Source organism: Meles meles, chromosome 10 (assembly GCF_922984935.1).
Source record: "Meles meles chromosome 10, mMelMel3.1 paternal haplotype, whole genome shotgun sequence".
NCBI classification, from domain to species: domain Eukaryota; kingdom Metazoa; phylum Chordata; class Mammalia; order Carnivora; family Mustelidae; genus Meles; species Meles meles.
The window spans coordinates 85966697-85991612 of record NC_060075.1 but is presented as its reverse complement, the minus strand read 5'-3'; the positions used below and the strand labels follow the sequence as shown (position 1 = coordinate 85991612).

At 38.0% G+C, this 24916-nt stretch overlaps 1 protein-coding gene across 4 annotated transcripts in view; it reads right to left on the bottom strand.

Moving 5' to 3' along the window:
• Positions 1-24916, bottom strand: part of MAGI2 (membrane associated guanylate kinase, WW and PDZ domain containing 2) — a 1383262-nt gene that overhangs the window by 238627 nt on the left and 1119719 nt on the right. For all 4 annotated transcript variants that reach the window (XM_046021617.1, XM_046021618.1, XM_046021620.1 and 1 more), the window contains one exon: positions 7518-8156. In XM_046021617.1, the coding sequence (XP_045877573.1) occupies positions 7518-8156 (639 nt within the window). The remainder of the gene's footprint in view (positions 1-7517; positions 8157-24916) is intronic.

The following is a 24916-nucleotide window of genomic DNA, read 5'->3' as shown; positions in this document are numbered from 1 at the left end:
CAGCCCAGATGGCTTCACTGGTAAATTCTATCAAACTTTTATGGAAGAACTAATATCGGCCCCACACAAACTCTTTCAGAAAAAAGAGAAGGAACACTTGCAACTCATGTGATGAGGCCAGGATTATCCTGACACAAAAGCCAGACAATGACACCATGTGACAAGAAAACTAAAGAAAAATCTCTCCCTGAGTAGGTTCAGAAATTCTTAATAAAATATAAGCAAACGAAAGTCTGCAACATACAAAAAGGATTATCCACAAATGGGGTTATATCAGAATGCAAAAATTAGTTCAACATCTAAAAATCATGTAGGGGCACCTCGGTGGCCAGCCAGTTGGGCATCAACTCTTGATTTTGGCTCAGACTAGATCTCAGAGTTATGAGACTGAGCCACGTGTGGGCTCCACAATCAGCGTGGAGTCTACTTGAAAGATTCTCTCTCTCTCCCTCTCCTTATGCTCCTCCTCCCGTAAAAAAATTGTAAAATTATGTAATGTATAACACTGTATTTTTTAAAAGATTTTATTTGTCAGAAAGAGTGAGAGGGAGAGCACAAGCAATTGGGGCACAGCAGCAGAAGGAGTAAAAAAAACATTTAAATTATGTAATGGATAGCACTGTACTTTTTAAAAGATTTTATTTATTTGTCAGAAAGAGAGAGAAAGAGAGCACAAGTAGGTCGGGAGCAGCAAGCAGAGGAAGAAACGGGCTCCCTGCTGAGTCTGGAGCTGGATGTGGGACTTCATCCCAGGACCCTGTAAATATGAGTTGAGCCAAAGGCAGACTGAGTCTCCCAGGCTTTGCAACACTGTGTTAATAAAAGGTTTAAAAAAAAAACAAAACCCACATGATCAGGAAAAAAAAAAAAACCAACCCAATAGTTTCAGGAAAAAAAAAGCCAACAAACTTTTGTTCAAAGCCAAAATAAGTTGATTATTAAAATTCTCAATGAACTAAGAATACACCTGAACTTTCTCAACCTGATGAAGGGCATATAAAAAACCTGCACCTAAAATCACACTTAATGGTGAAAGATTAATGCTTTCCCCCCAAACTGACAATGAGACAAGGATGTCTGCTCATAATCACTTCCATGAAACATCATAGTGGAGGTCTAGCTAGTGTTATAAGGCAAGATAAAAGAACCAAAGGCTGTCTTGATGATGACAGCTTTGTAAAAGAGCTTGAAGTCCGGAATTGTGATGCCACCAATTTTGGCTTTCTTTTTCAATATTCCTTTGGCTATTCGAGGTCTTTTCTGGTTCCATATAAATTTTAGGATTATTTGTTCCATTTCTTTGAAAAAAATGGATGGTATTTTGATAGGGATTGCATTAAATGTGTAGATTGCTTTAGGTAGCATAGACAGCATCGTACTGGCACTAAAACAGACACATAGATCAATGGAACAGAATAGAGAGCCCAGAAATAGACCCTCAACTCTATGGTCAACTAATCTTCGACAAAGCAGGAAAGAATGTCCAATGGAAAAAAGACAGCCTCTTCAATAAATGGTGCTGGGAAAATTGGACAGCCACATGCAGAAAAATGAAATTGGACCACTTCCTTACACCACACACAAAAATAGACTCAAAATGGATGAAGGACCTCAATGTGAGAAAGGAATCCATCAAAATCCTTGAGGAGAACGCAGGCAGCAACCTCTTTGACCTCAGCCGCAGCAACATCTTCCTAGGAACATCGCCAAAGGCAAGGGAAGCAAGGGCAAAAATGAACTATTGGGATTTCATCACGATCAAAAGCTTCTGCACAGCAAAGGAAACAGTTAACAAAACCAAAAGACAACTGACAGAATGGGAGAAGATATTTGCAAACGACATATCAGATAAAGGGCTAGTGTCCAAAATCTATAAGGAACTTATCAAACTCAACACCCAAAGAACAAACAATCCAATCAAGAAATGGGCAGAAGACATGAACAGACATTTCTACAAAGAAGACATCCAGATGGCCAACAGACACATGAAAAAGTGCTCCACATCACTCGGCATCAGGGAAATACAAATCAAAACCACAATGAGATATCACCTCACACCAGTCAGAACGGCTAAAATTAACAAGTCAGGAAATGACAGATGCTGGCGAGGATGCAGAGAAAGGCGAACCCTCCTACACTGTTGATGGGAATGCAAGCTGGTGCAACCACTCTGGAAAACAGCATGGAGGTTCCTCAAAATGTTGAAAATAGAGCTACCCTATGACCCAGCAATTGCACTACTGGGTATTTACCCTAAAGATACAAACGTAGTGATCCGAAGGGGCCTGTGCACCCGAATGTTTATAGCAGCAATGTCTACAATAGCCAAACTATGGAAAGAATCTAGATGTCCATCAACAGATGAATGGATAAAGAAGATGTGGTATATTTACACAATGGAAAACTATGCAGCCATCAAAAGAAATGAAATCTTGCCATTTGTGACGACATGGATGGAACTAGAGGGTATCACGCTTAGTGAAATAAGTCAATCGGAGAAAGACAACTATCATATGATCTCCCTGACATGAGGACGTGGAGATGCAACATGGGGAGTTAGGGGGATAGGAGAAGAATAAATGAAACAAGATGGGATTGGGAGGGAGACAAACCATAAGTGACTCTTAATGTCACAAAACAAACTGGGGGTTGCTGGGGGGAGTTGGGGTTGGAGAGGGGGAGTGGGGTTATGGACATTGGGGAGGGTATGTGCTATGGTGAGTGCTGTGAAGTGTGTAAACCTGGTGATTCACAGACCTGTACCCCTGGGGATAAAAATACATTATATGTTTATAAAAAAATAAAAATTAAAAAAAAAAATCCCTTAAAAAAAAAGAACAAAGGCATATAAACTGGAAGGGAGGAAATAAAACTGCACCATCAGACAACATAATAATCTATGTAAACAATCTTATGAAATTTATAAAAAACCTCCAGAAGTAAGTGAGCATAACAGGGTTGCAATGTACAAGATCCAAAAAAAAAAAAAAATCAAATGTATTTCTATGTATTCGCAAATGACAATCTGAAAATGACATTAAAAAAATAATTCTGTTCCCAATAATGTCAAAAATCATAAAACAGGAATAAGTTTGACAGAAGAAGTATAAGATCTGAGCATTGAAAACTACAAACCATTGCTGGAAGAAATTGAAGGAGTTTCAAATAAATGAGAGATATACCATATTTATGAATTGAGAGATTCAGTGTTAGCTTGGCAATTCTTCACAAATTGTTCTGCATATTTGGAGCAACACCATAATCTCCACAGCCCTTTTATTTAAAACAAATAAAATAAGACAAATGATCCCCAAATTTATATGAAATTGGAAAGAATCTAGAATAGCCAAGATAATTGTGAAAAAGGAGAAAAAAGTTAGAAGAGTCACAATTTCAAGACTTAATATAAAAGCTAAAGGAATGTATAAAATACAGCATTATCAGAAGGACAAACATACAGATCAATAGAACAGAATAAAGTCTAGAAATAAACCCTCACATTCATGCTATTTAATAAAATATTAAAGTGCCACAAGGCAATCCAAGAGGAAAGGACAGCTTTTTTTTTCAACAAATAGTTCTAGAACAATTAAATACTCATATCCAACAAAATGCATTAAACTCTTACCTCACACTATCCACAAACGTGACCTTAAAATGGTTTAGAGATCTAAATGCAGGAGCTGAAATTATACAACTTCTAAAAGAAAGCAGGAAAAAGTTTGTGACCCCGGTCAGGCAGAGATTTCATAGATATAATACCAAAGTAATAATCCACATAAGAAAACACTGATAAATTGGACTTCATTAAAATTAAAAACTTCCATGCTTCAAAAGAAACCATTAAGAAAATGAAAAGTCAAGCCACAGACTGGGAGAAAATATCTGCAAACTATATATCTTGGGAAAGACATGTAATCAGAATACATAAAGAACTTTAACAACATAATAAGAAGATAAATAGCCCAATAAATATTCAGATGGGCAAAATATTGAGTAGTCATGCTATCAAAGAAGATATATGAATGTTAATAAACACATGAGAATGTGGTAAACACATAAAAAATTGAGAAATGTAAATTAAAATTACAAAAAAGTTATCATTACACACACACTAGAATGACTGTAATTAAAAAGGCTACCAACTAGGCAACAATGGGCAGAAACTGGAAACCTCATACATTACTAGTGGGGAATGTAAAATGGTATATAGTTACTTTGGAAAACACTGTGGCAATTTCTTAACAATTTAAATATATATTTGTCACAGAAGTCGGCAGTATCACTCCTAGGTATCTCCCCAAGGAAAAAAAAAAACATATGCACATACAAACACTTACATCTAAGTGTTCACAGCAACATTATTTATGAATGTCAAAACCTGAAAAAGGCTCTAAAGTCCATCCATTTGTGAATGGATTTTAAAAAGTGGTAGATCCATACAATGGAATACTAACTACTCAGTGATAAGAAGAAACACACTGCTCACACATGCTTCAGCATGGGGGAATCACAGGAGCATTATGTTAGGTAAAAGACTATATACTGTTTGATTCCATTGACTGATTAATTGAGTGACTGAGTTAAAGATTTATTTATTTATTTCCGAGAGAGAGAGAGAGAGAGAGAGAACCCACAAGCAGGAGGGCAGGGGGAAAGGAAGACTCTTAAGCGGACTCTGTGTTGAGCACGGAGCCCAATGAGAGCTTGATCTCACGACCGTGATGAGATCGCTACCTGAGCAGAAGCCAACAGCCCGGCGCTTAACCTAACCTACATGCCACTCAGGTGTCCCTGTATGATTCCATTTATAAAAAATTTACAGAAAGGCAAAACTATCCAGAAAGCATCTTAGTGATTTTCCAGGGCTGAGAGAATTTGAGACGATAAATGTTCTAAGGACTACGGTGACTGTTACACAAAAAAATACCATTTTAGTGAAACTTAATGATGTATATAATTTGAGCGGGTTAATTCTATGTTATGTAAATTACTTCACAGTTGTGTATGTTAAAAATGAAATATATCCTCATAACCAAGATATTTAGAGTTAGACATTTGTGTGTATAATATCGTATCATTTATAGTAAACACACTACCTATATTCATGCATGTGCTCCTTAGGACCACAAACATTTCTGGAAGTATATATTCAAAAAACATGTCTGCCTTTGAAAAAAGGACTGACAGTCTGGGACAGGAAAGAGAATTATTTTTCATTGTATACCTCTTCAGACACTGTCGAAAAAAAATTAAACCATGTATATTATTGCTTTAAAAACTAAAAATCCCCGTAAATAATTAAAACAAAGAACCACAATTCTGATAGAAGGACCCAGGCATGTGACTCTACTCTTGAAGGTCTGTACATATCTGAATGAGGCTATGAGCACTTATGAGTAGCCTATAATAAGAGAAAGCAAAAGATGACCCCCAAATTTATATGAAAATGGAAAGAATCTAGAATAGCCAAAATAATTGTGAAAAATTTCATCACAAAAACATGGTATTAGTTTCTTATAATTTCAGAGAAGATGAGTGCAAACTGTGGGAATTTGGGGAAACATGAGAGGTTTTTGACTAGAAGTACTTTAAGCTTTACAGGGTACTACATTCTGCACGTCTGCACCAGCCACAAAATAAAAACCAATTTCTAACCCCAAACACAAGCAAAATGCAAATAAAAGGGGACATCCTGGAGGATTAAAGGAGAGGTGGGAAAACTAGAGGGAAAAAAAGAGCAAGTATAGGATGCTCTATCTGATAGTGGGCATTTATATATACATAAATGATTTCAAAGTATTTTTTCCTGCTATACCATGCCTTTAAAAATAAGTCATTATATAGGATATGTAGCCAAATTTGCTTCTGTGAATCACAGAATGGCTATACTGTACAGTGATTTTCAGTATACCTTTAAATATCAAGAATCTGTTACAAAGATTTGCTTTTCAGCTGCATGCTACGAAGACATGGCTTTAATTAAGAATATTTGTTTTAATCTAACACAAGCAATGGGAGAAATTAAAATACGTTGTCAATATTTAATTATAAAGATTCGAGTGCTATTCTGTAACAACGCCTTAAGAAGGTCAAATTTAAGACTTCTGCTATCATAATTTCCCTTTTTAATATAGGGACAGAACACTTCGTGCAGCATTGCTCAAAAAATGCCTAGTATTTGACATCCACTTTCACACAAGGAATCAATAATGTAAATACTTCCTTGAAGTGGAAACACCTGCAGTGAGGGCCAAATAAATCATAAAAGGTGCTTCTTTCACCTTTCCTTTGCATTCATGCTTTCCTTTGCATTTCAAACTGACAGGGTTTTCATGCTGTTTTTAGTGCTCTGAATGGACAATCACATGTTGGCCACATGTGTGTTCTTCACGCCTGAGTTCCTCCAAGTGCTGCTACCCGTGCCCCACCCTTGCTAGAGCTTTGGGGCTCCTTTATGCTCAACACACATTTCGTGAACACCTACTGTGGGCCATTCGATATGAAGAACACGACTACCAGGTTAAGGAGTATTATCATCCCAATATAACAGACAAGGCTTCTGAGGCTCCTGGACTTTTAAGTGTCCCAAGTCCCAGAACTGGGAAGCAGAAAACCAGGACTTAGCCTGAGCCTTTTCTTTTATACTCTTTTCAAGTATCCTTCCAGTCTGTGGCCCTCCCCTCATTTTGCTCCCTAGTGTCACTGACAGTTAAGAGCAAAGTAGCAGAGGAATGAAGGAGGGCTTCCACTTAGCCCCATTTCCTTCCCTAGAAGGTAGAAGGGAGGAAACCCCCAGGACTCAGAGTTCCTCCCACCCTCCTCACTGCTCTAATTTCTATAGTTCAGCTAGAACAACCAGCTTAGAACTTCAGCCCTAACCGGGTTCCATAACTTCCTTCCCAGGTCATGGAAGGCACCATGAGAAATTATGGCTGGAGGAGAACCTTCCTAGTGGAAGAAGTGTCCTAAGCATCCCAATTCAAATCTGAAAAGATTTTTCTGTGGCAACCAGTTCCCAAAGGTCCTTATGGGGATTACAAGACTACATTTGAACTTGGCAGGGGTTGAACCAGCTTCCACTTGCTAACTAGAATCCTAAGCACAATACAGAGCATTGACTAGATTGGAAGAATCTAGATTATTTCTTGATTAAGTCAATGGGAAACCAGTTTGGGATCTCTATAAGCAATATATAATGAACTTTTAGAATATAAACCAAATATATTTGCAGATTAGGTTTTACCCTCCAACTTCATACTAAGATACATTTGTAAGACAGAAAGCACTACTTTTACTGTGTTTAATATAAAATAGGAAGAAAATATATATTCTCAAAATTAAAAAAAAAACAAAACCACTGCTTCTGGACTTTTGTTTTTCTCTCCTATTCTTTGACTTTCATTTTTTAAAGTATGATTTTATTCAACTCCAGGGAAATTCCTTTTTTATGATAGTATTGTAACCATCTTACTATTTTACGTGCATATTTTATTAGTGAGTAGTGTTTATCTTACCTCCTCGATGGATAATCAAAGAAGTCTCACTTCCAACAGGACAGTCCTTCAGTATATCCACTACTTCTGTATGGCTCAGGTTCTGTACATTCTGCTGGTTGATCTCAACAATGAGGTCGCCTTCACACAGGCCAGGGCATCCCTGAATGTCAAGGATTTGTTTCACCCGCTGTCCTGTAGGACTGTCGGCAATAGTGAAGCCAAAACCCTGGGCCCCTTTCACAATGGTTAAGGTCATAAGTTCAGCTTGGGTGGCCCCAGATGAAGCCATAGACACATTGTCGTCATGGACGGGTGGTGGATACGTGCTATCTAGTTGACCATCAGCTGGCATTGAGTGCAAAGAATGAGGCGGCCGATCTGTTATATCTGGAACCGACTGTGAGGTCCGAGAAATGTATTCCAAGTATGTTTCATAGTTATGTCTTCCATTGACCATCACTGGAGGTGGCCTTTCCATTATTGCAAGGGGTGGCACCATGCTGTTAGCAGGATCTTCAGGATCAAAGGGCAAAGGGTAGCCACGACACAATACCAGGTTGACACTCTGACCAATAGGAACAGACTGGAAAAGTTTGACTACATCTGCATGAGTATGTCCAAGGACACAAACTTCATTAATATAGACAATGACATCACCTGCAAGGAAAAAAGAAAGAGATTGACAACATGAGGTAAGTTCAATTAAAGTTGACATAGAGAGATGGAATTATTTATGAGACTAGTAAAAAAGGCACTCTGTTTCTCGGTAAGCAGGAAGAAAATCAATTAGAGTAATATTTAAATTCATTATAGGTGACTCAAGGTTACCAACAGGTCTGCCAACAAACACGATAATCAAATGATGAAAAAAATGCTATGTGTTTATTCTTGGAGTTCAGAAACAGCTTTGTGTTCCGAAAGAAAAGTATGGACCCTGAGGAAGCACACATTCTATGCTTCTTTTTCATCTTCATTTCCATCTTCAGTGCAATTCAGTTAATGGAATTTTCAAACTATTGAGAAGTGGTGGTCATGAGTTTTGTATGTAAAAGCCCCAGGGTACGGTTTTTTGGGTCTAATTTGATGACTCAACTGCTATTTTTCTTTTTTATGGAAGAGGAAACATTTTGCCCGTTTATTTTCTCCATCTATAGTAAGATGTGTTTACAAAGGCTCCATGTATGCACAAGTAAAGGTCAAGAGCACTAGTTCTGGGATCAGGGACCCAGGTCCATATCCTGGTTCTACTAATTAGCAGATATGTGACTGGGGCAAGTGACATCCCTGCTCTGAGCCACCATTCCTCATTTGTAAAGTTGTTGTGAGGATTAAACAAAATAATGCAGGGAAAGTGTTTGGTATTGTGTCTGACACATGGTGAGTGCCCAGTAAATGTGGACCACTACTAATATTACTATTGCTAAACTAGGATGGAGGGGATTTGGGACCCTGGCTTTCAAACAAGAGGCTGCCATAAACTCATCCTCTGATCTTAGATTAATTAATATTTCTGTAGATCTTCTTGAAAAAGGCATTTGTCCTCTCTCCCTAATGAATTATCATAGAGTTACAGAAGTCCACTGGATAGAAGGTAACTTTAGGATGTTAAAAATACCCTGAATATTAATTATTCATTATAAAATAAAAACTCTGAAAAATAATATTTCCTCAAGATACAGAAAAAACATGCTTGAGATAATTGTTTAAAAATTTCAATTATGTATGAACAACAATTTTATTTATAGAGAACTGTTCTATTATGAGTTGATATTTTTATTTTCACAAACCATAATATTTGAGAGTTGAACTTGCAAATTGAGATTGTGCCTGACTACGCTGAGGAGTATATGAGGGATATAAAAGACATGTTTTCACAGACTGTCAAATGAGTAACTCAGCAGACGTTAATTTATTGGGGTAATTCTTTAGTGGGTAGTGTAAATGGCTAGGGATTTCATTCTGAGACATCCTTGCCCATCAAAATTTCAAACATCAAAAATGTAAAAACAGAGTCGAACTTTCAGAGTTAAATACTTTTCTAGCTTTTCTTAGGTGTCTGATATAAAATGATTACTTCACTCTGTGCATTCTAAAATAAATAATTCTATGAATAAAACATTCTTGAGTAAAATACTTTCAACAACATAGACTCAGTTAACTAACATTCACTCCTCCCAAATGCTAGAGATCTGCTTGAAAGTGCTAAAGATATAAAGACAGAAAAGTCAAACAAACATTTTCTGGGATCCAGCTTAAGTGTGATTCTAGAAAATGTCACAGACTCCGTGATTGGTTAGATGGAACTTCACACTTCAATTATGTATATCAGAAAGGGTGTTGGTGTAATGGTGGATTTGGGAGCAGGACGAGGGTTGAGTTGGGATGAGCATCCTTTCTCTGGTACTGTGATTGTCATTAGACCACGGCAAACGGGGACTCTCTGGCATCATTTTGAACGGGTCTGTTGAAGTAGCTGATCCAGACACACTTTTTTCTTCTCTTCCTGCCTCTTCGACTTTTAAAATTAGGATCATCTATTTTACACATTACAAGGTTGAGAGAATAATAAATACTGTGTCCCACCGTCCAACTCAATGATGAGAACACTGAACATACGAGCGGCGGTCCCGGCTAGCACCTCTCTCCCACTTATGCCCTCTCCAATCATAATCACTGTCCTGCATTATTCACATGCACTTTGTTTTTATGACATATCTATGTACCTGTAAATAATGTCCCTAAGCAATATTTCATCCCTAAATAATAATGTCCCCCCAATATGGCTTTGCACATTTAAAAATCATTGTAAATGGTATATATATTAATCTTCTGTAATTTCCTTCCAAATGTATTTGTGATACTTATCTATTTTTACCTCTAGTTCATTAATTTTCATTGCAACAGATGATTTTTGGATGGCTACATCACTATTTTGTTAATATTTGTCCATTCTTATGTTAATAGATGCTTGGGTTCTTGTGAATGTTTGGCTACTAAAGATAATTCTGATAATGATCTCCTTCCATGGCCCTTGTGCACTTGCGGTGGAGTTCTTCTGAGGTATGGACCTTGGCGTTGAATTGCTGGACCAGGACCACGTGCTTCTTCAACTTCGTTCTATCATGGCAAATGGCTAGCAAAATAGGTCAAATTGATTTACACTCCCATTTCTGGTATATCAGAATTTTCATTGCTCCCTATCTGATACAATACTTGGCATTCTCAGACTTCATTTTCATTGCTCTAATGGGTGTGATCACGGTTTTAATTTGCATTTCCCTGATTGCTAGTGAGGGTGAGCATCTTTGCATATGTTTATTGGCCATTTGGGTTTCCTCTTTAGTATATTTCATTTCCTCGTTTTTTTACCTATTTGGTTAGCCTTAACATTTTTTTTTTTTTAAAACAGATTGACTACTTTTCTGCCCACCTCAGTTCTTGACCCAACATTTTTGGTAGGTTTGGGAGGCCGCATGGTACAGCTGACATTACCTGGGACAGGGTGTCAGAAAACTTTGCTCCAATTGCCAGCTCCATCACTTCCTAGCTGTGTGACTTTCAAAACTAACTTAAATCCTCTGTGACTCACATTCTTCACAATAATGAGGAACAATAATAATAGCAACGTATTGTTCTATGGGAAATAACAAATGAGATTATGCAGGTGACAGGTTTGTAAGCTGCAAATTGTTATGCAAAGGATGACTGCTATTTCAGTAATTATTATCTGTCCTTGGTTATATCCTTCTATAAAAATCAGCAGAGTCCCACCAAGTTAGTCCCACCACAGTCATAATCAAGGCTGAGTATGGGTTTCTGAGTGGGCAGATAAAAGACAGGAAGGCAACAAATGCCACTTTCTGCTAAGGCTTTCCCTAACTTTAAATACGGTTAACAAACTCCCCACCCCCCAAGCATGCTATGCCAGAAATTCATAGGAAAAAAAGAACTAAGCTCTCAAGGTTCCCTGCCAGGTCTAGAGAGTAGTTATTTGAATTATAGTGATTAATGTTATCTATTTTTGAGTTTTAATGTGATCTTGCTATTTAGAAACAGAATGAGAACTATTTGTGGTTCTTGGTAAGACTGCCTTTTAAAATTTATGGATATTTTCCATTCAGAGCAATTTTTCAAGTCATCAAGCAAGCAGTGATAAAGTGGTATCTTTAAGGAGCGACGCAGAAGCTTTCTGAACGTGAAAGATCCGTGGTCAGTTATCACAGGATTAAAACTAACAACTTGACAGTGCTCAACGGCTCACTTAAAAAAATGTATATAGATGCCTAGACATTGTGTCATTTCACAATTTTAGATGGATTTGTAAGCAAACATTTGCCTATCCAGATAGTACTAATTGGGTAGGATATTTATAGACTGTGCTGTATGAATGTCACTTATATGTTGTGAAATAAAAATATGAGCTACCTGGTACATGCCACCCGATGGTGCCATGCCAAGTCTTAGGATAGACTGGGCTTCAGAATACACAGAGAGAGAGAGAGAGAGAGAGACGTCATTAGGAAAACTGGCTCTAACACAAGCCCCGTTGGCCTATTTAAGAGGGAGAATTGGGAAAAGAGTCACTTGATCTCCCCCCCTCTCAATTTATTCTCTTATAAAATGGGAATTAAAATATCTCCTCCATTTCCTCTTTCACACGGCTACTGTGAGAATGAGATCATGCTTGTGAAAACACTTTTAATTTTACCAAGGAAGGGCTCTCCATAAAAATAAAATGGTGCATTTCTTTCGGAAGCCAAGCACACATTTTCATTGCCATCTTGCCTGCAAGTTTACACTGTTTCCTGCGTGGCCATTCACTTTAGGCCCTATTGGGGCCAGATGTTTTAGGACTACTGACTTTGGGCCTCTGGGTCAGATTTGGAGTGACTGATGAGCTTGGGGTCTCCAGTAGAGCTGGTCTCATAACGACCCGATTCCCAATGAAGAGATTTCAGAGTGACAGTGAAGGAGAGTCAGGCTGATGAAGCAGAAGTTGAAAACTGCTGGCCTGTACGAAAGCACGTGCCAAGCTAGCTGGTCTCTCTCAGTCATGGGAATCAAAATACACTACCGGATACCTCTGGGGAACTTCATTATTTTGGATAAAACAAGGCACTTTTCATAAAGCATTGCTTCAAGTGCAGTTATTTTTATACTTCTTTCTTCTGCTCCCACATGCACTGAGTCACGGTGGTGTGCAGAGGCTTCCTTTTTAGCCTCTCTCACTTACCACCTGCTGTCTACCTTCATTAACCACCATCTTGGACGAGACTAGAATTGCTTCCCTCACATTCCATTTTCATCCCGTAGCCTCCTCCATTAAGCTCAAACTACTCAACCTTTAGATGTGCTGGTTAACGCTCTTTACCAGCAGGCTTTCCAACCTATTTTTGTCTTCACCACCCAGTAAGTTCCCATTCTTGTGACGCCTGTTTCTTAACTGCTCACAATTTACAACTTGCTCCTTGCCTTTTACTTGAATTCTGCTATTCCTCTCCCCTCAGGGGCACTTCCTTTCTGGGTATAATTCCATCCCAAATGATTCATCCTTTCCTTCATTTTTTTTCAAAGATATCTTCTATTATTCCTGCTCTGATTGCTATTATCTTGTCATGTTTGTCAGTACAAATTCATCTCTGACTTTATTCCTTTGTGGAAGTTTTCTACCTATCCCAAGTTACCCCCCACAAAATAAAGAGAGTGATATTACTATGTTTGGAACTCCTCAGGTATTTAGAATACATTTGTATTGAATAAAGGATAGAAAGATTTAATCAGAGGAAAACTGGAATAGATTACATAGCTGACCTTGCTGCCTTTATTGTTTCAGACGTGTTTTTGCCAAGTCATCTACATTTTTTTGCTAAAAGAAAAAAAAATCTCACCCACTACTCCCATCCCACCAATTACATGTAATTGTACATGTAACTGGAACATCTACATTGGAAAATTACTATTTTTTGACGTTCGCCTCTAGCCAATAAGGTTTGACTGATCTGTCATTCTTTTCTGAATCTTACATTTGTGCTTTTTATAGTAATAATAATCATATAAATCTTATCATAATAGGAAGTTTTATAATAATACTGAATATTCATTCTCATTCTGTTCTACAGTCCCTCCAAACATAATAAATTTTGACATATACTTGTGAGGGTGTGCTACTCAAGACTTCAATTAAATTGAAAATAACTGCCCTTAATATAGTTTATTCTCCAAAGGGAAGCATCATGCTGTACCAGATGCACAAAGAGCCTTGAGTACTTCTCTCCAGACCTTTCTCACTTTGTGACACTGCAGAATGCCTATGCAGAAATGCCAAAAACAAATACTCAGATTATGAAGGTATAAGAAGTAGGACAAAATGCCTTCATCAGAAGATCCTTAGTTTATTAATTCTGATATGCTACCTTTTAAGTCACTTTGTGAATGAAAATGAAGTGAATTGAGCCATAGCACTAAAAGAAGGTTCTGATAATGTTTTATTTATTTATTTTTTTTAACATTCTAAACCCAAGTGTGGCCTATGGAGAGAGCACTGACTTAGGTGTCAAGAGATTTATGTCCTTATGCTAGGTATGTTAATAATCAGTGCTGTCAACACATCTCTGGGTCTTATCCCTCATTTATTCATTAATTTATTCAATAAATATTTACTATAGTCAACTACTACTGTGACTCAGGCACAGTGTTATAAAAAGAGAAGACTGAACCAGATGATCTCTAAGGTAGTTTTTTTCACCCTGAAATTCTCAGACAAAGGCTCTGGATCTACCTCTTAGCTATGTCTGCAATGGGTTCCTTCCTTTCTTTTCCTATTTCCACCACCTGAGGTCAGGACCTTGCCATCTATTGTAGGAACTTCTGCAACACTTTTTTTTAGCTGGTCTTCCTGATGTCATAGCAGAAAAGACAAGGGAAGGAGGAAAGGGAAGCTTAGTATATGACGTGATACACTGAGCCTGCGGGGTTATGGAGCTCCCTAGTCCTACTCCATACAGACCTCTAGGGGTACATGGGATTCTTTTCTTTCTTTTTTTTTTTTTTATTTATTTGACAGAGAGAGATCACAAGTAGACAGAGAGGCAGGCAGAGAGAGAGAGAGAGAGGGAAGCAGGCTCCCTGCTGAGCAGAGAACCCGATGCGGGACTCGATCCCAGGACCCCGAGATCATGACCTGAGCCGAAGGCAGCGGCTTAACCCACTGAGCCACCCAGGTGCCCCGGTACATGGGATTCTTAATAAAAACCCCTCCTCTGGTCAGTATTGGCTCAGGAACCAAGAGACTGTGAGTATTGTGCAGGTCAAAGACATGAGTGTCACTGGCTGCAAAGCATTGGCCCTGCCTTCCACCTGCTTCCCTGGCAACTCATCTTCTATATTTCCTGAGATTTTTTCCTACTTAACATCCTTCAGCGCCTGTTCATAGACAGAGAATAGAGTCCAAATAGTCTAGCACAGCATATAAGGCTCTTGGTCTATATTTTCATTAACTCCTGCCTCTTTCCAAACTAGTCTGTGCCTCAGTAGCCCAAGCTCACAGCCATGCCCCTGTATGTGCTCTGTTCTTTTCAACCTCCTGCTTCTCTCCAGGCTTGTCCCCACTAACAAAGGCCTAGTTACCCTTGGAGACTGGTCTCAGCTTTCTGACCACTTCCTATTGTTGACTATTAATTACTTCTCCCTGTGTGTTAGTCTTCCTGACAGCTTAGTTCTTCAATCCACTTACCCACACCAACAGCACCTCAAATATCTGTGATCATAGTGACTTAGAAATTTTAATACACATAATATTTATCTGGCATTTACAAACCCCAGCTTACCTATCTATATCAAATAGGCATTGTTACCTATACTTTAAACATAGGAAAACCAAGCCTAGAGTTACATAACTTCTCTGAAGTCACACTGATAATTAGGTGAGATTTAAAAATCAAACTCCAGACTGCCACAGAAATGTTAAGAATTTACAACAGTCCAGGACATATGTTGACTCGAGGACTCTTTTGTGTACCTCAGTTCCTATAAGGATGAACGCTGGACAAAATATTAACTCCTAAATATGAAAACAGAGAGATCAACTGCAACATTCTTTTGATTAGTTAAGTTAATGGAGGAAAGTGGTAAAGCCAACATTGCAAACAGGGGAATCCACCAATAACTCAGTGAAATTCCTGCAGCCCCCCAAAATAGGCTGCTTGGAAGAAGGATTTGAGAAGGCTGAGGCAGAGAGCTGACAGGGCACCGCCACCCACCAAACTCAGGAACCATCCCGCAACATCAGCACAGGCATAAATTATTTCAATAGCCGTGTGATCTTGAGCAAGCAATTTCACTTTCCTCGATCTAGTTTCTGCTCATGTAAAATGGAAAAGCCAGAAAAACATCATGTGGAAGGTGCAGCTTTAAGAGTACCCACATCTTGTGGGAATGTGGAAAGCTCTCCTATGAGGCAACTGGGAAACTTCTGTGGTGCCATTAAACAGGTAAGTGACAAGCTTCTGGGGGCCCGCCCCAGGGTGCCTTGATTTTCTCCAAAAGCAGCCAGTGATTACAACACCCTAACTGTGGGCAAAAGGATACCAAGATGTTGGCCTAGCCCCTTATTTCCCAAAAGAATGAAAGACTTCTTAATCACATTTTATAATTTCATTTCTGTGACCTGGTGCAGATGCCTAATTAAAAGCTTGGTTAAAAAAAAAAAATTATGCCTAATCAGCACACATTCAACAATTATTCACTGGCAGATGTGAATTAGTCCAGCAATCTATTTACATTTCCTCTGTGTTTGGCATTGTGTGGTAAGATAAATTTAAATACTTGCATTTTACTTTGTTGGAAAGGAGAAAGAAAAGAAAATTTAAAGGCATTGATTATTTGCTGATTGGGCAAAGATGAAACAACAATTCAGAATAAAGCTATAAGTAAAGACACAAAAAGAAAGCATAAAATACCATTTTTTGCAAAGCTTCAAAGAGCAGAGGCTTTCTAAATAGCTTGCTCACTTTAACTCAGTAACATGAAATGGTCAGTGAACCTGTCATTTCTCTAAAACAATATAATGAATTTTAAACAGAGAAAAGACAAATATGTTGTCAGAGAGATCCTATAAAACGAAAATGGGTTCTTGCATCTAAAGAAAGCTTATGATTTCACGGAAAGAAAATAAAAACAAAAGAACTAAAAAATATACTTTAAAACCTTGGCAAAATGAAAGTTTATGAAAGCAAGATAAAAATGTAGCATGTCCTCGTCCTCTCCTGTGTGTTAGAGATACACATGAGGGCAAAAGAATCGCACAATCACACTCAACCACACACAACCCCCTCTGAAAATTCAAACACAGAAGTACCTTGTAGGGAAGAGTCATTGCATATGGACAGTAAGCAACTTCCATGCTTACTTTCAAATAGTGTTAAGGGTATTCCTGAACGAGCATGAGTCTTTTTTTTTTTTTTTTTTTTTTTTTTTTTTTATATAAATGGCTCCTCGGGGCCAACGTGGCAGGAGCATCCCTATCTTCCGAACTTACTCCAACACAGTATCCCCTGAAATGACAGAGGACAGCTGGCTGGGGAGAGCCAGGACTGTGCGTGGACATGCTTTCCAACAGTTTACTCAACCCACAGCTGTGGACAGCCAGCCATTCTGAATGAGCAAGAAAAATGAGTAACAAGAAGAGATGGAAAGGCCTGGGACATCCATCTCATCGCAGACTGCTGCCTTCTGCCAAATGGTTTCAAAGGTTTGCGACTTGACCGATGGACCAATACATGCTTTTAAGAAGGTAGAAGCAGTATTTTTCAGTCAAAGGAAAGTAGAATTTAGTTTTTGATACTGTGAAATTGACAGCAGAAGGGGGGAAAATAACCTATTTCAAGATGCCAGATAACACTCTGCGACGTTGTTGCCTTGAATTGCGTTTGAAAACACACACACACACACACACACACACACACACACACACACACACACAGTATCTGCTCCAGGGTGAGCTGGGTGCTGTCTCCAGCATCCAGACTGAAGGTGGGCGATGTCTATTTTGGGGGGCTGTTCGGCCAAGGAAGCTCTCACCCCTAGATCTTTATCACCCTGTATGGTATTTCTGGAACGTGCTCTGGCTGGTGCTTTCGCTGGGAGCCAATCAACAATCCCTAACTGGTACTGGAACATTAGAGGCTGTTGATCTCCTCCTTTACTCCCCTCATGTGAAGAACTGCAGAGCCCCTGCTGCTTTGCTGAAATGAGGGCTGCCAGAATATTTCTCCCATATGGACTTCTGAACTGCTGTAGCATTAAGCTGCTGAGCTTCATAAAATGGCTGGCAGAGAGAACGAATGCGCCATGCTAAAAATGCGAGTGTATGCTGCATACACACGGGTCCAAGGCTTGATGAGAGAGCCCTTCTAACTTGTTAAGAGGAAAACAGACTTGGCAGATGTGAGTCTTCACTGACAGACTTTGATCGTTCAAACTTGGACGCTTTTATTTCCAATTTCAGTTTCTGAAAGAGCAATATTTTATACAAGTATCAAGAAGTCAGTCTGCTCGTGGGGCCATATACACCAAAGATTGCCAATTAAAAATCCCTCAAACACATGGCAAAGGGGAGGAGAAAATTTTGTCTTGGCTGCACTAAACATTTGGCTTCCAGAGAAAGATGGTTACTATCTCTTGGATTTATGTGGAGAGAAGGGGAAATCAATATGGTATCTTCTAATATCAGACATCTAAGACTTCCTCCATTGGGTGTGAATCTCCCCATGACCCTCTCTGTGCCAGACGCTGTACCCAGACTCTTTCGGGGATGAACAATGTCACTAGTCCAGGAGTTTCAGGAAAATCTGCAGCAATTGCCTTGCAGATAATGGGAGATTATTCTATTCTCAGATACAACAGACAAATGGCACAGAGAAAAACAATATAATCCCCTGCTGTTCCCAATATGACAATTATTATACCAAACCGAAACTGATTGGAATAAGTTAGCAGAGAATCATCCTCAAAGATTTTATTGTATTTTTTAAAAAAGATTTAATTATTTATTTTTGAGAAAAAGAGAGAGAATGAGTGTTCTCCCCAGGGCACATGATGGGTGGGGGAGGGGGGCAGAGGTAGAGGGAGAAGGAGAGCAGCAGCCTCCCTGCGGAGTGTGGAACCTGACTGGGGCTTAATCCTGGGCTTGATCCCAAGATGCTGAGATCATGACCTGAAAGGAAATCAGGAGAAGGACCTTTCCTCAAAGATTTTAAACTGTCCCTCCCTCTACCACCACCACTGAACATATATCTACGTGAATAGATTCAGGTTTCTACGTTATTTTGCTCACTCAAGGTTACAATACATTTTATGTTCCAGTCAAATACAGTTAATGATAAAGTCAGAAACAATGAAAATTTCTTGCTTTCTAAACTCAAATCTAGTAATAATTTTATAATTATAGTGTTAGCACTTTGTTATTTCAAGTTTTTGCAAGTCAGAGTAAAATGCAAGAATCATAACCACACAGTCCCAGATTAATCAAATGAAAAGTAAAAGTTTTACAGAGCCTCTTGATTTTTTTGGTTCAGATAATGCAAAAACAGTCCATTGAATCCTTTCTACTGAAAAAATACAGTTTGGGAGGTCACAGAGCAATGACCAAATTCACTAATAATAATAGCTACTGTTTATGTGCTAAGAATAGTAAAATTTTGTGCCCAAAACTCTGCGAAGCCCATTAGAGATTTAATCTCATTTAATCTTTGAGATAACCTGATGGAGAATATTCTATCCCCATTTTGTAGAAGTGGTCATAGCTTAAAGACACCAAAAACCATATTTGCAAAGTAGCAGAGCTTTGTCAATCTCCAGGTTTGGGGTTACCTTCAAGCCTGTGTGCTAACTATATGCATGCTTGGTTATATAAATTTATCAAATTTCAAGATTCATTTGATCTATTTATTTGGCACTTCTTTTTTTTTTTTTTCCTTCTAAGATTTGTTTTATTTATTTTGGAGAAAGAGGTTGAGCACATGCCTGCATGAGTGTGTGCTGGGGGAGGGGCAAAGGGAGAGGGAGACAAGCAGATTCCCCCTGCTGCTGAGCGCTTGCCCTGGGGGCTAGATCCCAGGAGCCAGAGATCCTGACCTGAGCTGAAATCAAGAGTCAGAGATGTTCAACCGACTGACCCACGCAGGAGCCCCGGCATTTCTTGAGACTTAAGACTACAAGTTAATCATTTGGAATTTTGTTTACCTAATTTCACATTTTGACTGCCTGCACTGAATAGCGATTTTGGCATAATGCAAACGTACATGATATTTTATGATGACATACTAGTCTAGTTTTTATGTACAACTTGTAGCCCACATGAAGAAATCACCCAAATATAGAATTATGTATATTTGAATGGGCTAGTCAGCTGCCCAAGTGTAAAGGAAGTAAATCAGAACAAAAGACAGACAAAATAACAAAGCAACAAGCAACAAAAGAGGACCATTGGGGGATATAACTTGGAGGTCATAAACATCTAATAAATACAGGAAAAAAAGAACAAAAATAGCTTAAGGTATTTTACGAGATGTTTAAGCTTGGAAAATCTGGCTTTCATAAATCCCAAAAGACAGAACTAGTAGGAACGAGACTATGTATCCCAATTAACTGAAATCAGGATGGATAATTTGAATGGACCCAAGTATGGGTGGGGCAATTAGCTCATTAGCTGACATCTAGAACACAGAAAGCATATTTAGTTGTTGCTGCTTTTTTTGGTACATTTTATTTTCTATTTCAGTTACACAGACATGCTAACTTTTCTACATAAACAATAATCAATGATTGTTGAAGGCATGTAATTGTGAACCATTTCCATTTTGACTTCTACTCAGGAAACTGACACAGAGAAAGCATAAAGTCACACTTGATATCCATAATTACTGGCCTATGGAAGCAAGCAATCTAAGAATTTAGTCAATAAATAATATAAAAATACAGTCAGGACATCATAAATATTTATTACTACATCAAAAATCTGCTAGTCAATCTTTCAATAATTCCTTCAGCCTAAAATACTTGAGTCAGGATATTGGAAAAAATATTAATTAAAATTCAGACTTAGCTCTGAAAGGATAAGAAACTGGAACTTTATCACAGATTTTCTGCTATGAACTGTCTTTATCTAATTTTTTTTTTAAATATTTTATTTATTTGACAGACAGAGATCACAAGTAGGTGGAGAGGCAGGCAGAGAGAGAGGGGGAAGCAGGCTCCCCAAGAGCAGAGAGCCCGATGTGGGGCTCGATCCCAGGACCCTGGGAATCATGACCTGAGCCGAAGGCAGAGGCTTTAACCCACTGAGCCACCCAGGCGCCCCGTCTTTATCTAATTTTTGTCTTCGTTTTATTCTTCCCTATGGGTTTGATTACAGGTTCTTAACTTTATTCACCTACTAAACATGCAATTATCATGTTAAATCTGACAAGACATTTACCTGCTTTGTGAAGAAAGATTAAAGCTAAGAGGCAGAATTTTGTTTTTTTTTAAATAAATGCAAAGCAAATACTAAAATAAACTTCAGTACTTATTTCACTTAATGAAATATTTTTCTTTGTTCGGCCAAAATATTCTCATAGATGCTTTACAATTTTTTAAGTCAGAAAAGATGCACTAACACTATTTTTTAAAGTAACTTTACTAACTATGGTTGATTGACTCAGTATGTATAAAAGATAATTGTAGTTATGACATATCTTGTATATCCTGCGTATACAAAATATACATCTTCATTTTCATACCTAACAAACTAGAGAAAGTACTTAAAATACTAACTTTGTTATCTGTGAGAATGATCATATCATTGGCCTGAGTAAAAATTCATTGCAGGAGAGAAGGTAAGTAATGATTTGGTAAACTCTAGTGGAGGGGGGCGCTTGCAAACCCAGAGGTGAGGGGCTAGAGATACAAATTTTGGAGTCATGACCATAGACACCAAGGCCCTAAGCTTTTACTTCCTTGTTTCTTTTGTTCTTTCTCTATGGATTTTGTATTTAAAATGATTTTTCAATCTCAATGCTTTCATTAAGCAGCAATTAATTAGTTCTTCTATTTTTACTAATTTAACTATTAATGAGAGTTTTTAATCAGCATGGATTAACCAGTGTCACATTAAGTTAATGTATTTTTAATCATAATACGACAATTTTGATGTTTTAGTATGCATGCAAAAATAAATAAATATTTAGTATGCATACAAAAATATGGGGTTACATGCTCTGGGAAGGGTCCAGCAGATACGAAGATGAGTCAGGTATAGTCCCTAGCCTGAAAATACTATTAACTATAACTCCAGCTAGCAAGAAAACTAGCATATAGTTATCACGGATAAATGAATGATTTTTTTTCCAGTATTTTGGTGAATTATTAAAAATAAGCAGTGCTCACTGAAGTATCAAAACAAAATTTAAAAGAGAGAGAGAGAGAAATGTTTATCCTTTCTTTGTGGGTAATGTACAAAACAGCCATTCTTATTTCTCATTGATCTAGTGGGTATCCAGTACAGCATCAACGCAGAGTAAGGGATCAAGAAAACTTGCTGAAGGATAAGATTTGTAGCCATGCATATCTGAAAAAAAGGATGAACTAGCCAAAGGACAGCTGTCTGAAAGAAGTTTGGGAAACAGTGCCTGCTAGAGAGGGGCACTTCCAAAGAAGTACCAATTGAAGGACGATGAAGATTGGGGTGGTGGTCAGTGACTGGGGCAGGGAACGTGACGGGGAGGTGATCTCACACTACTGTATGAGCTGACTTTTGCTCTTTCACTTCTTAATACAGCATAAACCTTGCACAAAGTTCCACTCTTTGGATTGATCACAGTTCTTCAGTTGTGGGATTATTTTTCCTAGTGACTCAGATTGTGGCATCACACATCTCAGTTAAACACATAAAGATAGAGATCATGCCAGAGCACCTGGGTGGTTCAGTGGGTTAAACCTCTGCCTTCGGCTCAGGTCATGATATCAGGATGCTGGGATCAAGCCCCGCATCAGGCTCTCTGCTCAGCAGGGAGCCTGCTTCCCCCCACCCCTCCCGCCTGCCTCTCTGCCTCCTTGTGATCTCTCTCTCAAATAAATAAATAGAATCTTAAAAAAAAAAAAAGAAGATATAGATCATGTCAGAATAATTTAGACTTGATACAGTCAAAAACTATCTGCCTAGGGGATGGTTATAGCCATCCCAAGAGGATAGACTGGTTTGTCTGATCTATGGCTTTGTGGGTAAGTGTGGCACACCATGCTGGGTACTGTGTGTGTGTGTGTGCACAGACTTGTATTTGAATTCTTCTCTTATTCTCTCAGGGTTTTAGACACAATCTTATTTTGCTTTCTGTTAAATGTTACACATTTATTGCACTGTGCCACGGAGACATTATTTAATGTTGGGTTAAGCATTTGGTTATTTTCAGGTGAAAGATGAAAAAATAATTGTTCTTGAGGTTTAGCATGCAGAAAAGGTTATATTTTTCATCAATTTCCCCTATTGATGGTCTACTAATGTGAATTAAATACACTAAATAGCCATTGGCTTTTAAAATATCCCTTTAACTGAGGTCTTCTGGGTTACTCTGTGGAAAAGATTTATTGCTTTTAGGACTACTGCAGATACTATGAACTATAGCAGTAACCACTTTGGAATAGACATGAATTCTGTAGGAGACGCTGATTCATGATTTAATCAATCATCTGAGTAAAACTCAAGCTAGATCATGATTCTGTAAAAGAATTGCATTGCCATTCTCTCCCCTATGAGCTTGGAGGCTATTGCTTTTATAAAATTTAAAACATCCTTTCAGAGAAAGATAAAATTTAAAGTCATTTATCACAGACATGACATGCTAACGAGGACGTTTTAAAGCAGTGGTCAGGCAACTCAGCCACCATGCACTTCATAATTTATAGGTATATTTTATTTATTCAGGTTAATAAAGGATGTGTTTGACATATTATCAGACTGACCTTGTTTCTTGGCAAATACTGTCTTAGAGTCTCTGGAGCTAATTCCATTGCCAGCCATTCCTTTCAAGGGCGGCTTGTTATTATTCTCTTGGGAACAATTAACAGACTGTCGTACGGAATAACATGTACTTTGTCCTGAAATTCTTTATTGAAAAAGGCCCCCAAAATAAAGTGGTTTCAAACTTTGACTCTTCAGACTCTTAATGTGAGAACATTTTTCTGTACTCACATTTTAGAATGTTCAAATATTATGCCAACACACTGGGCTAAGGAAATAATTTTAAAAGGAAATATAGATCAATATCTTAAAGCTAGGCTTCAGCTTAACCTTCTACGTTATTTCCCTTGATGTCTACTTTGTTAGATAATGAGATGTGATGCTCAATTTGACATAAGCATCGATTAAATCATTGTAAAAGGTACATTTTCATTTAATATTTGGGAATTATTAAGGTTGCAAATCAAACGGAGGTATTATAGATTCCCACACCCCCTCCTTTTTTTTTAATCAAGAAGGCTTAAAATCGACAGGATTTTCTAGCTAAATAGTCTAATTGATCTAGCTTTATCAGATCATTTTGCATTATTTTATTTTAGAATACAATTTCATTTAGGACATAAGAGCCTGTTAAAGGGATTCTATAAAACGAATTTGTTTAGTACTTCAGCACAGAGCTTGATTAGGAATTGTATACAGAAAATTATGTATCACAAAGTCTAAGTATAGTCTAAGGCAAGGGTCAGCAAACTTTTTTCTGGAAAGAGCCAGAGAGTAAATACTTTTGGCTTAAAGGCTATATGATCTCTGTAGCAACTACTCAGCTCTGCCATTATAGCATAAAACCAGTCACAGACAATACGTGAATGAATGAATTTGGCTGTTGCAATAAAACTTTATTTACAAAGCTAGGCAGTGGGCCAGATTTGCCCAGGTTGTCATAGTTTGCCACCCTTTGACCTAAGGGTAGGTCACGGCACAATACATGATATTGCTCATGGGGCTTTGGAAAGAATATAGAGATGCCAGGTGGTATCAGAACCAAGACGGGGAAATTAAAGTTAGAGTGCGTCAACCACTAACTGAGTTTAAGTCATCAGGACACTAGTTATATTATAAAGTTGTCCCAGCACCATAATGTATACGCTTTATAGTTTATGCAATGCTTTTCCACATATCATCTTTTCCCAGGAAGATTATTATGTCTACTTCATAGAATGGGTATTTTATAGAATAGATAAATTTCTCTGAATAATGATTGTTGCTCTAAGCCATTAAATGATACTAGACTCACATACTGTGATGCCAAGTATTCCCAGTTTATTCTCTTAAAAGAACTCAGTGAGAATTCTTTAAGAAATTAGAGTGAATGGGAGAAATCCTGGAGCATGAAAGCCAGGCAAGTGGTTCATTTTTTAAAAGG